Source organism: Nesoenas mayeri, assembly GCF_963082525.1.
Source record: "Nesoenas mayeri genome assembly, chromosome: 5".
Lineage (NCBI taxonomy): Eukaryota > Metazoa > Chordata > Aves > Columbiformes > Columbidae > Nesoenas > Nesoenas mayeri.
In genome coordinates this window covers 49,665,946-49,682,021 of record NC_137548.1, presented here as the reverse complement: position 1 = coordinate 49,682,021, position 16,076 = coordinate 49,665,946, and the positions used below count along the sequence as shown (strand labels likewise).

The 16,076-nt window shown below is 38.3% G+C and overlaps 1 protein-coding gene across 5 annotated transcripts in view; it reads left to right on the top strand.

Annotated features, from left to right (window-relative positions):
• The window catches only part of LRP5 (LDL receptor related protein 5), a gene marked incomplete at its 3' end in the record, with an annotated part of 243,316 nt that overhangs the window by 98,947 nt on the left and 128,293 nt on the right, over positions 1-16,076 (top strand). For all 5 annotated transcript variants that reach the window (XM_080346094.1, XM_080346093.1, XM_080346097.1 and 2 more), the window contains 2 exons: positions 10,576-10,773; positions 14,520-14,716. In XM_080346094.1, the coding sequence (XP_080202220.1) occupies positions 10,576-10,773; positions 14,520-14,716 (395 nt within the window). The remainder of the gene's footprint in view (positions 1-10,575; positions 10,774-14,519; positions 14,717-16,076) is intronic.

Below are 16,076 nucleotides of genomic sequence, written 5' to 3'. Positions count from 1 at the left end.
TTAGAGGTTAAAACAAGTCTAACCAGGTTTTGAATGGTGTTAGAGAAGTGTGGGCTATAGCCCAGCCTAACCATTGCTTCAGGTTGCTTATGGCAAATTAGCTAACATCTGCAAGTAATCACCATTGACTGAAGTTTGGCACTGAAGGAAGGAAAGGATTGGATGACTAAATATGACAAGTGGGGTGTTAAAAAATTGATTTATAAGAGACAGATCTCAAGATTTCAATGCTCTCAGTTCACAGTCTAAAAAGCCTCAATCATGCCTAGTTGTTAATCCAGCATTTCCTCAGTGTCACAGCAGAACCATGAACCAGACCTATAGCTGCTCTTACGTAACTCAAAACTGTGTTCATAGTAGCACTTAACTAAAACTGCAGTGGTATTTATTTACTGCTGATTCACCAGGACCTTGGTCCTACAGAACAGTATGTCGTATAATTAAGGTTAAGCTTGTTGGCTTTCTGTTCTGAAATCACTGGGATCTGTATGCTGAAGCCTGATCTGTATGAGCTGCAGTAGGCTGAGGCTTTGAATATTTCGATTTAAATGGCTGTGAATAGTTGAGAGGAGGGGAATACTAAATAAAAACTTGTAACTGTTGCAAATACTGCAGAAGAAAAACATCAAACATGGCATGGGTAAAATTTATGCCTTTTAGCAATTCTTACTTTCATTCATGGCTACTCAGTTAAAAGCAGAAGATGCCCTGGTTTTGAGTGAAACATGATTATTGCTGCCTTGAAAGCTAAAGATTAGTTTATATCCTGCGTGTCTCTATTTAGTAATTAATTACAAGTCTAAAATTATTTTGAAGCTTTTGGTTAATCATTTGAAACACTGTAATGAGCATGAATATATAAGTAGCATAGTTGTTTTCTTAGAATGTAGAAAAGCACTAAACCATAAAATTGGTTATGAGTCATATCCAGTATCTTGTTATGGCTGTGATTTCTGGGAATTGAAAAGCTTTTGATATATTCTGTGGCCAAATAACTGCAAATAGTCTCATTTGTGAGAAACTTGAAGTTCTTATGTGAAGTGTTATTTACTCTAATTTTCAGATGGATCCCTTTGGTGATGACAGCCTTTCCACAAATGTTTTATCAATCTCTTTTGCTTATTTCTGTCTTTTCCTGCTCATAGATAGGACTAAAGGGCATAAATTGTTCAATGACCATTTGCTTCATTGGAGAGCAGAGCTGCCTGTTCAGAGATGGCAGAAAAGTTATTTACTTCCTGCCCTTTCCTGCCTCCCTCAAGCTGGAATCGCATGGGAAAAAGGTGGAAATGTGCAGCGCTCTTTTTTTGCTACAGGTTCTGTGACTTGTCATATCTTGAATCCTGGAGACTGAGGCTTTCTTACCCTTCACACAGTTTTCTTAAGTATTTTAGGAATCATAGTATGCTTATATTTTTAATTTCTACACCACTTCTTAAGGGAACAGAAGGAACAACAGCATGGCTTTGGTTGTCTCAGTGTCACTGTGTGTTGCATTACTTTCTCAGGTGAAGTTGGTCTTGTAGCTTTGGCTCTGGGACCAAAGACATGGTGGAAGCTGGGATTCTCTGATTAGAGGACTTGATGGGTGCAGTTTATAGCTCCACAGAGGCAGTCTGTAAATCATGGCATATATAACGCATTAGTCTGGTTGGACTGGCACATGTAAAATTAAGCAATTGTATAAGCTGAAGTAAGAATTTTTCCACATAACCTGTTGAATGTGTACTTAAACAGGGTTTTATTTGTTAAATTTTGTTTAAAATTAAAAGTGTGCAAATGAACACACTTAGATTGCATACCTTGACTAATTATTGGCTGTCATTTGAGTGTACTGTTTTCCCAAACATTGAGTTAAACTAAATCAGCATACTGAAATAGATAAAATATATTGGTGTGAGGAGAACGTTTAAGGCTGGTTGTGAGATCCATGGGTAAAAGAGCAACCAACGCCTTACTTGCACAATTTAATTACCATAGTTCAGTATGTTTTCTGGACTCCTGTCCTCCATTAAGTCAGCAAAATGTGTAGACGTAATTTCTTGGACTGTCCTGACTGACACTCTTTACTCCAGTGTTTCTTATGGAGAGAGGAAGTAATCTAGGCTTAACTTGAGGTAGAGGTAGTTAAGTCAGAGTTTTAACTCATGACTGGGTCTGCTTGTAAACAGCAAAGAGTGGGAAGTATGTCACAAGATGATGGAGTTCAATAGTTAATTCTGTGCCTTTTGATAGGAGTGTCCCCTGACTTTTGAGTTGCTGCAGTGTGTCTCAAAGTGGGTTGAATGTAGTGAGTTTTGCGCTATTTTTCCATTTCCTAAAATTAACCATATTTTTTAAAGAGGAGGAGGACCTGAGGTAAATTGAGTGGATATGACCCAGCAATATGCCCTTGCTGCAAATAAAGCCAACAACATCCTGGGCTTCATTAGAAGGAGTGGTGCCAACTGACTGAGTGAGGTGAACCTTCCCCTCTACTCAGGCAGGTGAGCCCACCCCTTGAGTACTGTGCCCAGTTCAGGGTTCCTCAGCACAAGAGAGATGTGGGCATGCTGGTGCAAACCTAACAAACAGCAACAAAGATGACTAAGGCATTGTCAAGGTTTAAAGCAAGGTGACAATAAACCGTGGCAGATGCTCTCTGTTAATCCCTGCCACCATAAAAGGTGATAGAAAGACAAGGAAGAGGGACTTCAAGTTAGAAAGAGTCTCGCAAATTGGAAGAGTTTTAAAGGCTTTACTAATGGTACTAATAAATAGAGAAAATATACGAAATATACAAAACCAATCTTGAATGCCCGATATGGAGTTGGCATCACTCCAGCAGCAGGAGCTGGGTGTGCGGAGCTGGCAGCTCCAGCAGGTGCAGGTCAGGCACCCGGAAGTCATGGGCGGGACCTCACAGCAAACCGGAAACTGGATTTCAGGGATGCAGGGCCTGAGACCTATAGGTCACAGGTAGACAGACAAGGTCCTCTCTAAATGCCGGCCATGGTCGAAGAGAAGGGAGACCCTCGTGATATCCATCATATATAGCGTGTATGATGATTATGGGTGGAATACTCAGTTGGTCAGTTTTAGTTACCTGTTCCGTCTTCTGCTCCTGGAAAACACGCCCCTCTCAATTATGGGATGTTATCAGAATTCTTAGCTGTCATAGGAATAAATTTAAACATGAGCTTCTTCAGCATTCCATTGGTTGCTCTTAGCAGTTTTGAGCACAGTGTCTGAAAAACATGCAGGCAAAAATTCAGAAAAGTACAGTTACTTAGAAGAACTGAAACAAGTTGCCTGGACAGGTTGTGGAGTCTCCAACTTTATAGATACTCAGAACCTGAATGGGTAACTTGCTTTGGTTGACCCTGCTTTTAGGGGTGAGATTGCAGTAGACAATCTCCAGAGGTCCCTTCCATCCTCAGGAATTCAATGATTCTGTGAAAAGCAGCTTTTTTGGTGCAGGGCTCGTGACCTCATGAGATCCTTTCCCTACCTTGTTTTCTGCAGCTTCTCTGACCATCATAGAGTGGTGGTATAATGCTGAGTTGCTTGTGAAGTGTTTTCAATATGAAATAGTTTATATATAATATTTCTTCATCTCTCCTCAGAAATGTCTAGGAAGAAAAAGTTATATTGCATTGTCTCTTGTAGCATATCCTGTGATTGTGAGGAGCAGTTACAACACTGCATTTTATCTTATATTTGTTTTTTCCATTTTCTGTAGAGTCTTTGCATATAAATGTGCTGGATGTTCTTTTGGAGGGGAAAGTGCATAACCCAATAAGAATGTGCAACTCCTTCCCTGCCCCCCTTCCCCAGGAAATCCCCTACCAGTGCAGTTTCGTTTTCTTCATGTATCAGAGGTATTTGCAGTAATACGGCATTCCAAGTTGAAAATTCTCTTCCTAACCCCCCCACCCCGAGTTATCTCCTTGCTGCTGCTCTCCTGCTCTAGCTTAATGTGTTTGGAAATCTTGAGTCCCTCTCTCCAAGGATTCTTCAGCTTCGAGGTGTCATGTAACATGACTCTTTAGCGAGCTGTTGTTGTGTTGAATGTGTGATTGTTTACCTTTGAGAAATCATTAGTGTGTTTTACTCCTTTCCATATGGGTGAGCAGGGAGAATGCATTCTTTCCTTGTAAGCACTTCAGTGCAATAATATTTGAGCATCCATCAGTTGACAGGCAATTATGTTTTTCCTCTTTGTTCTTAGTTGCCAGATAGTATACTACATATGTATGTGATATATGTATTTTAAAATAATAAACCTGCCAGAATAAAATACATGGTAGGAAAACTGTAGTGGAGAAGGGTGGTTCTTGAGGGTATTGTTTGCTTTGTTTTAAAGGCATGTCTTTGAATACAGTGTGATTAGTTGTGATGGTTACCTGCTGTGGCATATTTTTGGGTTTGAAAAAATGCTTTTTTGTCAGGAACATCTGGGTTTCACAGTTCAGTGCTTGGAAAAAGAGAAGAGGTATTTTGAGTAAGTAATTTGTAGCTTAATGCTATGCATGATAGGCATTCTTTCTGTTCTGTAAACAATTGGTGCTATTTAATTTCACAGTTCAGTTTTTGCAAATTTAAAGGTGGGTTGGGGGAAGTAAATTTTAAATGCACAGGAATCTAAACTTCATAGCAATTTCCTGTAAACTCCTGTTTTGTGCCATGGGCTTGTATAAGTTCGAGAACGTTATGGAAACTGGAGAAGTTTGTGCTGATTGACATAATCTGTACAACTGGCCTCATATGCGTAAGCAGGTTATATAAGATTTGATAACTGTACTGTGTTTCAGGAGGTGGAAAAAGTGTTTGATTGCCTTTTATTATGTCTGTGACATCTTCTAGCTGAGATGGCTGATTCTGCTCTTTGGCTGTGATTTCAAGTCACTGCAAAAATGATGACAGACAAGTACGAGGAAATAAGAAATGACCTGCAGCTTTTAAAAAAAACGTAGGGGGAAATATGGTCTTCATCTTGGATTTGCTCCTGCAGCTGGAATTTAAAAAGACCACTGGGGTGCAGTTTACCAGCTGAAGCACTCTGATTCAATGTGATAATTAAGTATGTGCCAGAAAACAGTGACTTGCTGACTGCAGTTGAAGTGCGTTTGTTTAATTGCCCTGTGACTAGAAAGCTTGATAGTGAAGCTGGTAGCTACTCTGCTTACTAATGGAGCAGTAACTGAATTTTACAAACTCTCTTGACTCTGGGGTACTTCTGACTGCTGGATGGACTGTTAGTGGTAGTGTGATTAGATGTTAATCTTTTCTGCCCCCTCCACCCCTTGATTTTTTCCTTGAAAGTCTGGAGTTAAAGGTTAAAACCCAGTAAGGGAGAAGACACTTAAACATGTGTGAAGAACTGAATAAAGTAACCCAAGAGTTTGTTTTAGGGCTGGTTTTTGCTCAGTGCTTCTCTAGTGTGGTTTGGTTTGGGGTTTTGGGTTGTTCTATGATAGCTGTTTAGCAGTGAATTTTGCTCATAGTGCTATTTTTTTAATTAGCTCTTTAGATATTGATATTTTAATTTTCTTTTATAGCCTCAGTGCTGTTACACCTTTATTGACCTGTTGCAATCCAGATGGGATACAAAACTCCCAGATTATGAAGTCTTAGTCCTAAAAACGTGATTGTTCTAATGTGTACTAAGATACCAAACACTGGTTTTGATATTTTTAGCTCCTTACAGTTGTTATGGTATGTCCTGTCCGAGGGATATTTAAAACTGTAATTTATGTTCAAAAACACCACGACCAAAATCAACCAAACAAAATACACATGCTAGGTTCTTAATTCTTATTCCATGTATATCTTTTTGACAGGTTTCCAGAACAGGGAGTGTTTAATAGCACAGGTAGTACTGGACTGCAATTCTTTGCGTATTCCACTGAATTTTCCTGAAACCCTATCTGGCTATCTGGGCTAAATGTATATATATGGTTGTTGTGGGTTTTTTCTAATAGCGAAATGAAAATGGTGGGGATTGTTTATGTACTGGACACCAAAAAAAAAAAAAAAAACCAACAAAAAAACCTGAAAAACAAAGAAATGTCAATCCCAAACTGTGAGCACTCTCAGAAACACTGATGATGTCTAGACTGTTTCAAAGTGCTTGGTTTTTGTTGCGGTAAATAAGAAGTGTGGACTATTGAGCATACTTTTTTTAAAAAAAATCTTTTTTTCCCTTCTGCAGAAATAATGTTGTCAGTTACTACTCCAGTCTCCTGAATTAGGTAATCTTAACAGGTTAAAAGTCTACTAATTAAGGTTAATTTAAATCTGGTTGATTTAAATCAGTTCCTCACACATTAGCTATTAGGCTGTGCAGACCGATTCTTTTTCTCTGAGAAGCTGCTTCGAATTTTTTTCTGTATTCTTCCCATAATGCCCCAACCAAAAATATTTGCTGTTTGTGTAAGAATTGATCCTGTGTCCTGGGAGCATTTGGCAGCTGTGATGTGTAAGACATAATGGCTACTATTGGACACTACTAAAATACTTAATTTCTCCATTGTTGTATCTGTATGATTCTTTCTCTGATGAAACTGACTAATGCAAGCAGATATCAGTTTTGATGGAAGATTCATTTTTGGAACAGATCCATGGGTTATTTCAAGGGTAGGTATGAAGCCTGTGGCTTTCTCTTGATAACTAATCACATCAAGGAAGCTTCCCCACTTCCTCCCTGGAATCCCCTCTATTCTCCAACCCCTGCCACCAGAATTTTATCCTCTGGTGTTACTGTTCCAGTTAGGTTTGCAGTGTTGCTTTAACTAGGCTTCTATCATTCTTTCCATAATAACCATGGATTTTTATTTCTCTAGGATTTATAACTTGCCCCCCAAAAAATCTGTCTTCAGCTGAACCTTGATGTAGGGTGTTTCAGCTAGAATTCTGTTTGTACTTAATTTGGTTTGAACTAGCTTTGTCACTCAGAATAGAGCAGGGTTAAAAAAAAAAAAAAAAGGAAAGCTTGACACTTCATAAATTCTTGAAAATCCCACACAAGTGTGCATTTAAAACATGACGCTTTACGGCCTGTTAGAGTCTGATGTCCAATACTGTGTTGTGCCTTGTTTTTACCAAAAAATGTCAGCCTACATGTTATGGTGGGAGAAGAGGCATGAAGAGGACTGCCCTAGCTAATTGTAGAGTCCAAGGCCCTAATTTGTGAGTGGCTTATTTAGCTGTGTGGCTACTGCCTTTATTTGTTCCTTCTGTTTAAACACCGCTGCTGTGGGACCATTGGCCAGACTGATCATTTGCTAAGGTAACTTAAAGTTTCTGGGTTTGTTTTCTTGTAGGGTTGTAATGTCAGCACCAGGGGTAGGAACCAAGGAAAGAACCACTCCATTTGGCAGCAGCATGGTTTTAAGTAGGCTTGCATAGACCAGAGACTTGCGCTTCTGCTACAGAAACAACTGATCTCTTCTTACAGTGATATCCAGACTCCCATTTCAGGGTCTTGACATTGTAAGAGATCCTCAAACCAGAACTGGTTTCCTGTGATTCATGGCAACTCAGCACATGCTGCCTGCTGAAAGGGTAGAAACATGTTGGAAAAGAGAAGTGGGTTCAATGGAGACAATAATTGCTTTTGCTATTCTATTGCTTGGCCTGCTTTCCTGTGATGGACCATGGGGATGCTTTGTAGCACGTGGGGGCAGCAAAACCATTACTTCAGTAAGTGCTTGATTACTGCAGAGACTTGATATATTCTGAAAAGTTCACCAATATCATCAGCTTTATGATACTTAACAGGATTGCAGAGACACCCTACAATCAGGATGAGTTGGTGACACAGTAATAATAATATTTAATAGGTTGCATTAAAAAAGTCCAACTGGGAGATAAGTGCTTTGAAAGAGCACTGCTTGCATTCAAGTTGCTCTGCGTGTTGTGTAAGTGCATCCTCATTCTGCGAGCCTTTCTTTGTGGTATAGTTAATTTGCTAATACTGTGTAGTTTTAGATATTTGAATGACACAGGCATTGATAAGGATTGAGCTTGGTAGCTGTTAATGAGCTAAAATCTATGGATGTAATTTTCCTGTGCCAAATTCATGTATGAAGTTGATCTGTGAAATTTCACAAAATGTTTTTTGGGGTGAGGAGAGGCTCTTGAGCTAATGTCATAGAAAAGCCATAAGGGCCCTTTGGCTTACAGACCTTTTTTTTTATAGTGGGAGGCTTGAGTGCAGAAATTTTGCTGAAGGGTAATTGTGGAAATATTTTTTTAATCCTTTTTATTTTAACTGTTTTTGCTTTTAAATAACTGTCATGGGATTTCTGATTTTGGTCTAAGCTCCTTTCTAGTTTGCATCTGTACATTTCAATATATGAGTAAGTGTGGGACTGTCATGGCTATATGATATAGCCCAAAGATACCTTTAACAGGCAGATTTTTCTTAATTCAACAGTTCATTCTTTGTCTTCTTCATTCCTGTAGAGGTAGCTCAAGGTGTCCCTTGAATACTTCAAGCTAGTGCAGGTGAGCTGGATCAGAGAACTGATTTGATCTGATCAAAAAATGAGTATTTGGCTGGATCAGTATCACAGTCTGATTCACCAGTTCATTGTGTAGACAGTTTCTTTTATGCCTGCTTTTCTCTGGCTGCTGTTGTTTGTCAGTAGCTGCCTCCCCACACAGTATGAGCTGCCACAAATTACAGCCTGACTTGTTAAGGAAAACCAAAATGAGCGGCAATTTGTGTTCATAGGTTGTTCTGTGAACTGGAGCAGCTCAGCTTCTGCTGCTGCTTCTCAGGACCAGTCTGTCTATCCTAGCTGCTGGAGCTGAGATATTTTGGGGAAGGCATCTGGGACATGAGTCCAATGTGGCCACTCTGAGGTGAGCTGTCTCATAAGCCTGAGGACTTGTCAGCATAGGTTTATAATTTCAACTAGAAAACTCTTGTTTTACCCTCTCGCACTCAAGTGTATGTGTATTGTGATAGGAGTAAGTAATTTCTATCTGTCTACCTCTGTATATTTTAATCTATATTCCCCTCTTCAGTGGGCTAAACATGCTAACGATCAGACAGGCTGCTGTGATTAGAATGGTTTAAATAAGTGGTGTGGCTGAATGCTGTATGTATATGAAGAACAGAGCATTTTAAGCCTGAGTTGTGAGGGACGTGTGCTGTACAGCTGCCTGTGCATCCTTGACTGAAGTGATGGCTTCAATTGCACGTGAAGCAGCTAGAGAGCTACTGCAGTTTACGGGAGCATCTTTTGTTGCAAAGGAGAGAGCATCCTGCTGAAGACCCTGACAACTATTACAAATATAGTCCCCTCTTTGTTCCTGAAGTGGATGGCATTCTCTTATGTCAAATAAACCATTAAGCTTTTTTCCTCCATATATGTTTTAAATGCACGTTCGTTTACTTCCTTTGTGGTTACATAGTTAGTGCTGTCTTATTCGTGGGATCTGAGGGTTTGGGATAGTCCAGGTTATGAGAAATCTGGTTAAGCGTGGGCTCGGCAAAATGCAGTAGAAGCCTCTTTACCATGCTTTTCTGGAGCTCCAGTGGTAGCAGGACTTAGCTTAGGTGTAGCTTACCCAGCTGGCGCCCATCTGGCACTTCCGTTGATCTCATACACTGTGATAAATGTGGAGTGCTAGAGAGTCCAGTGCACAGGCACCTGATTTTTGTTTGAGGGCTCACTCAGGTCAAAGGTTTCCTGACACAGACTATGCCAGAAATGGCTATATTGGCAAAGCAAATATCATTTCTCTGACTGCCGTGAGGTAGCTGTGCAAGGCGTTTGCGGTGTTGTTTGCACCACTGGCATGCTCAATTTGCAACCTGAATATATTATGCTGGGTAATGTTTGCCAACTGGGAATTGAGTGTCCTCTTCTGATCAGACAATTTCTTTCCTAACTGTGCAGTCTCAGCTTTTCATGCAGACATTGCATGATTTGCCACATTGTGATCTAGTCCTTTCCAATTGATAAGTACTGTTAATTTCTCAATTCAGGCTACTTAAATTGCCCAAAGGTGGGGTGACAGGGAAACTGGGGCATGGATGGGAGGGGGAAAAAAGCAACCAAAAATTTAATCTAATATCATTCTAAGTCTGCGCAGATTCATGCTTTGTTAATTGACACAAACACATTTCAGGGCTCTTGGTTTTATTATTTTCTGCGTAGAGACTTGCAAAAGGAAGTTCAGCTATGGGCACTGCCTGCTTGGATAGGTAATTAGTTGCCTCAGAATGTGATTTAGTATATTTAATAATAACTGGCCATGCAGGATGATACTCAGTCGTAAATGCTTATGACAGTCAGGTGCTGCCCAGCATGGAAGGAGAATGGTAATACATTATGCAGAGGCAATGCTTGTGAGAGATGCTTTTATGGAGGACTTTTTTTCACCTTCTGAAACTGTGGTTTGATTTATGTTAATATGTTAATAGGTTAATAACTATTAAAGCTTTGGGGGTATACATTTGTGTACACAGTGTGTATATATACTTACAGGCTTTGCAAAGACCTGTTATCCCTTCTGTTCCTAAAGCTAACCACTGTGAATTGTGATTTAATTTGTGTGCATCTCTGCTTTATTTTTCAGGTACATGTATTGGACTGACTGGGGTGAAACACCCAGAATAGAACGGGCAGGAATGGACAGCAGTACACGAAAAATAATTGTTGATTCAGATATTTATTGGCCAAATGGACTCACGATAGATCTTGATGAGCAGAAACTTTACTGGGCTGATGCAAAACTCAGTTTCATTCATAGGGCAAATCTAGATGGTTCCTTTAGGTAAGTTTCCTTTAGTCGATAGTATGATAGTAAGATATTTCTCATATCATGCATTAATTTTGAACTGAGCCTTTTTTTTCTTGTAATGTACAATAATGCCAATACCTTAATGTTCTTGTAAATGTAATTGGTAATAGCCTTGAAAAAAAGAAAAATAACCTCACATCCTACAAAACTGTTTTTAAACGTAAGACAATTTGCATCAGTATTTCACTATAGAACTGCTTATAGCTGCCTTGTACAGCAGTGTTTTTTGTTTTTAGGCTCATGTTGTCTTGAAAATAGTTGAAGATGCTTATCTTCAGCCCTACGTAATCTAACATTTAACTAGTGACAAGGATTTTACAGTATTGTTACTGTATTTATTTATTTTTTTTTTTTTTAGCAGGAACTATACATTGATACACACTTGTCCTTGCCCCTTCCAAAGCTCTCCTTCATGGCATGCCTAGAAATTAACCAAATTCAGCTTACTTCAGACTGCATATGAGCAGGAAGCAGATTTTCCTAAAGCTTAATAGAAAGCACAGCGTGGAAGTTTCAGTTGGTGGCTCCTGTACAAGTGTGCTGTTGAGTTTTGGCTTTTGTAGACATAGAGAGGTGACGCCTCAGACAGGGCAGAGCTAGACCTTTGAAATTACGCCTTCGATTCTCTGCAGTGTTCAAAGGGCAGGTTGGGTTGGTCCTGAAGGGTGAGTGTCATCTGCTAGCGAAATGTCTTGCCAAGGAGGCAAGTCTCTGCATTCTAGTCTAGCTTTGGTCTTCAGATAGTTTAAAATTACATTTTTTATTATTTCATAACATTTTAAATGTCTGTGTTATGAAATAATTTTGCGTCGTTAAAAAGCTGAAGTTTTATTTCACACATATCTGTGTAATAGAATAATATGCCTCCCCACAAAAAACCACTACGTTTTCCATTGTGTTTTTCAGATTTGTAGTGAGGTGCGTTCTGTGCCTGATTTTCACACTCATAGAAGAGGAGTAACAATATTGCCATCCTTTATAAAACACTCATAAGTTCCTTTGAGAGCATTCTGTAAGAGCTAGATGGTGGTGGCATTATAGTAAGGGACAAGTACTGACTGACAGTCAGAAGTATAGAAAAGGGAAAAAACCTTTATGGAAGGGAGTGGGAGCCCAAAAGCTGTATGCAGATTCACAGAGAGAAAGAAAATGTGTTCTCAAAATTAAAAGTCCAAGAGAGATTTTCATACAATACAACATAAATATATTTCTCCAATTTGGATGCGAGTGGCAGAGAGTAAGGTTTCCAGGCTTATTCTGCAGTTATCATGCACATACAAATCGTATAAAATTTACTCACATATATGTGTTAAAAGTTAAAGTTGTAATTGGTAAGTAAAATTTGTTTTTCTCATTTTAGGGTAGAGAAAGGCTACCTGAAAGGGAGCCAGCCTGTGGATACACTAATTCCAGCATTCTGTCCAAATAATTTTGTGATAGATTAGTACATGTTCACCACCTCCTACGTAGTGTTTTATTGAACCTTAAATGAAAATATTTTAGGAAAAAATAATGTATTTTGCCTTAAAAAAATAGCTCACTGTTGTATACTTCTTACGTATTTTACTAAACTGCTGGAGGGTATAAATGCATACTTGATGTCAGGATATTCGTATGCAGGATGCATTCCAGAAATACTTGTGTCTATGTGCACATGGATTTCTAGGTGTTGTCCAATATAATAGCTTGATGTCATTCAGCTGTACATATTTTATGTTGTTACCACATGATAAAGCTTCCCTCTTAAAATTTTATGCTTATTAATAAAATGCCATGAATATTGATCTTAATGTTAACTCTGCTAAAAGGAAAATTTTATTTACTATTTTTTCTCTTCCACTGATCAATATTGAAACAGAAGTCTGTGAAGTTAGGACTCTTAGGTTCTGGTATCAAGATGAACTTTAGTAGTGGTTCGAAGGTTGCTTCTGTTCCTTAAACATAGAGCAGAATAAATTTCACCCAGACTTGTCAATAAAGAAATTTTATGGTGTTGCAAATGCTTCTACCCCTCTCATGCCAGAATCACTTCAGAATTCAAATAAAGAAGAAATTTGCATTCTACATGGTGGATTAATGTTACTGAAGCAATCTGCTAGTTACATCTTAGCAAGCTTCAGTTTGCAAGCACATCAGCTGAAACTGTTTCAAGGGATGTAATTACAGGAGAAGGGGAGTCTTGATATCTAAGAATGATGGAAGTGGGGGCAATATGTAGTGGAAAACAGCTGTTAGGATACTAGCATACAGCTGCTGCTGTTACTAGTAAAGCAGCAACAGCAAAGGTGAGAGTGGAAAGAGAAAGTGAAATAACTTCTGTGAAAAGTGAAAGTATTTCTATTTTTTTCTATCACGTTTTATAGTGAGAGTAGTAGTGATAATTTGAAGAACAGAAATTTTAGAGTAGTTTCAATTTTATCTCAAGAACAGAAAGAAGAATAATCTTGTTTTCTTTTTTCCACATTACTTGCTTTGTATGTGTATATGCAAATATTTGTTTGTATGCATCAGTCTGTTTTAAAATTGTCCGTGTCTGAATATATATGAAGAATTTGGGGGAGCTTTTTATATTTCCCTCACCCTGGAAAATGCAAATGGTAGCTATGCTGCTCAAAATGAAACACAATCCTTTCACTCCCAAATGTGAGGTTGGTGGGGGTTTCTTGGTGGGTTTTGTTGTTTTCTTCTTTCTTCAATAGAAACAATTTAAATACAGATCTGAATACAGGTATAAGAAAAATATGTTCCTCACTTTCCTTCAGCATGATGCCGAGACTTCAGCTTTCTCAAAGTTATATGATGAAAAATTTTGTATACTTTTTTTGCTGTGTCATAATGCTGGCTTGGAAGGTGTGTGTGTGTCTTCGAGTTTGTGCATACATAAAATGTAGGAATTTTGTGAAAATTGTGTTCATGTTGTTTTGACTGAGGAATTGTCAAGTGTGTTTTAACAGACTTAGTAAATGTCTCCAAAACTATTAAATCTAAATTATACAGATTTATTGCAATATGTGTAAATTTGAGAATTCTGTGAGTTTAGAAAACATGTTGAAAATGTCATGTGTTTTTTGGCTTTCAGTTCAGCTGATAACCGATATGAAAATATATGCATCCCCAGAAGAGAAATGTGGCTGAATGAGGTCATTGAAAAATGTCTGAAATGTTTCTGATTTATATTAATTATAAATATTTAGTCTTAGAATAAATATATGTGGCCCTTGTTCTACATTTGAAAAGATAATCTGAAAATTACTTGTTTCTGCTGCTGTCCAAGTTAAGAGGGGTAATTTAAAGAGACTCTGATTGTTTCTTCCTTTTCCTGCTACAAGAAAGGACTGAGTACAACTGAAGTCCTGGGAAAAGATCTCGTATGTTGCATAGGGGGACAAAAAGAAGTAATGCTTTAATTGGAGGAGCACTCTTCAGACCTCTGTTTCCTCCAGAAGGCAATTGTATTTGGGTATTTGCACAGCCTATTAAGGAACTTTGGTGTGGCTTTTCAGAGGTCAGTGTGAAGCTGAGTCAGATACTGTGTCAGTATGAAAACCAGTATATTTGTGTCCTTGCTGCTATGAAGGAGCAATGTTTTTTATCACAAGGTGAATCTTTTGGTCCAGTGAATTTTTTAAAGGAAGATTCCTGTATGAGTTTTTGCAGAACCAGAGTTTTTTCTGCCTGGAAGTAATGCATTTTTAATCCTTGCTCTTCCTTTCATCTAGGCAAAAAGTTGTTGAAGGTACTCTTACTCATCCCTTTGCACTGACCTTGTCTGGGGACACTTTGTATTGGACAGACTGGCAAACGCGCTCCATTCACGCGTGTAACAAAAGGACGGGAGAGAAAAGGAGAGAAATACTGTCTGCCTTATATTCACCGATGGACATCCAGGTCTTAAGTCCAGATCGGCAGCCATACTGTAGGTTTTACTTTTCCCTGAAACCTTTTGAATGACTATGGCTTATCTATCTGGAAAAATGTTAATTATAAAAATGGTTAGTGTGACGTTGTAAAGTTTTGAACGCTTGTCAGGAGATTGGTTGCTGAAGGTATAAGGACTTCTTTCTTTAAAACTTCCAGCCTGAATTGGTATGAGCCCACTCAACATCCCAGTTGGTGACAAAATCCAAAATTCAGTGCAGTACTTCAGTGACATCTTTTGATTTGGAATATCTGAATGAGAATGATAGACTCATCTGTTATCTTTTTAACACCATTATTTTACAGACAACTGAAAAAATGCCTTTTTTTTTTTTTAAATAAGCAGAATCACCTACAAAATATGTAGTGTTCATGTTGTACTTATGTGTTTTTTGCAGTCTAGACTTTATCATATTTATCTTTAACAGGTAACAAACAGTTTATGAATGTTTCAGTATGGAATGGATTTAGTTCTGAGCTTTTATATGAAACATATGCACGCCTCTATTTTTTCTTTACATGTGATGGTACTTCAAAGAAAGGCAAGTGTAGAGAACTGAGAATTGAATGAGGCTGTATATATTTCATGTATGCATGTGGTTCTATGTGGCAGTTGGTCTAGATTTTTTTTAGGATTTTGAGAATGGGACTTAAAAGCAATGATGTGGAAATGTATATAATTGAGTAGCCATGGGAAAAATAATCTCTTGCTTAGGGCAGATACTCTTGCCATTTGAATTGCTTCTTTATTTATGCCAACTGTAAAGTCTGCTTCCCTAAAGATAAACTTTACGGGAATAACAAATGTTATAGGATGTCAGTAAATAGACTAGAGAGTAAGCAAAAGCAGTTTGGAGATCATCTTGGTGATGGAACATGTGGAAGTTTTCACTGAGATTGTTTGGTATGCACAGCACCCTGGTTTATCTCACAGATCCAGATAAGAGTTTGTCTATGCTGAATTCTTGTCATTGCTTTTAGCTCAGGGAATGTCCCAGCCTTGGGTCATAGTATTTCTGGATCAGTCACAAAGAAAATGTGGCACATAGGGAAATACCATGTGCTGAAAATAGTTCAGATGCCATTGACTTCATTAAGATCAGGCCTGGACTTCTTCCTCTCCCTTTTTTTTTCTTCTTTGTGGCTGTCAGTGGAAGAACCACAAGCCAAATTAGCCATAAATGTTATGGTTTTATATTAAAGCAGGTCAGATGCATATTTTAACTATGATTGATTTTGGAGGGATCTTTCACAACTTGCAATATTTTTTTTTAATAACTGGCAATACTCTCCATAATTATTTATGCCTATAGTTTCGTCTCTTGCTGCAATTTTTTCCCACGTGAATGAGAGAGGTG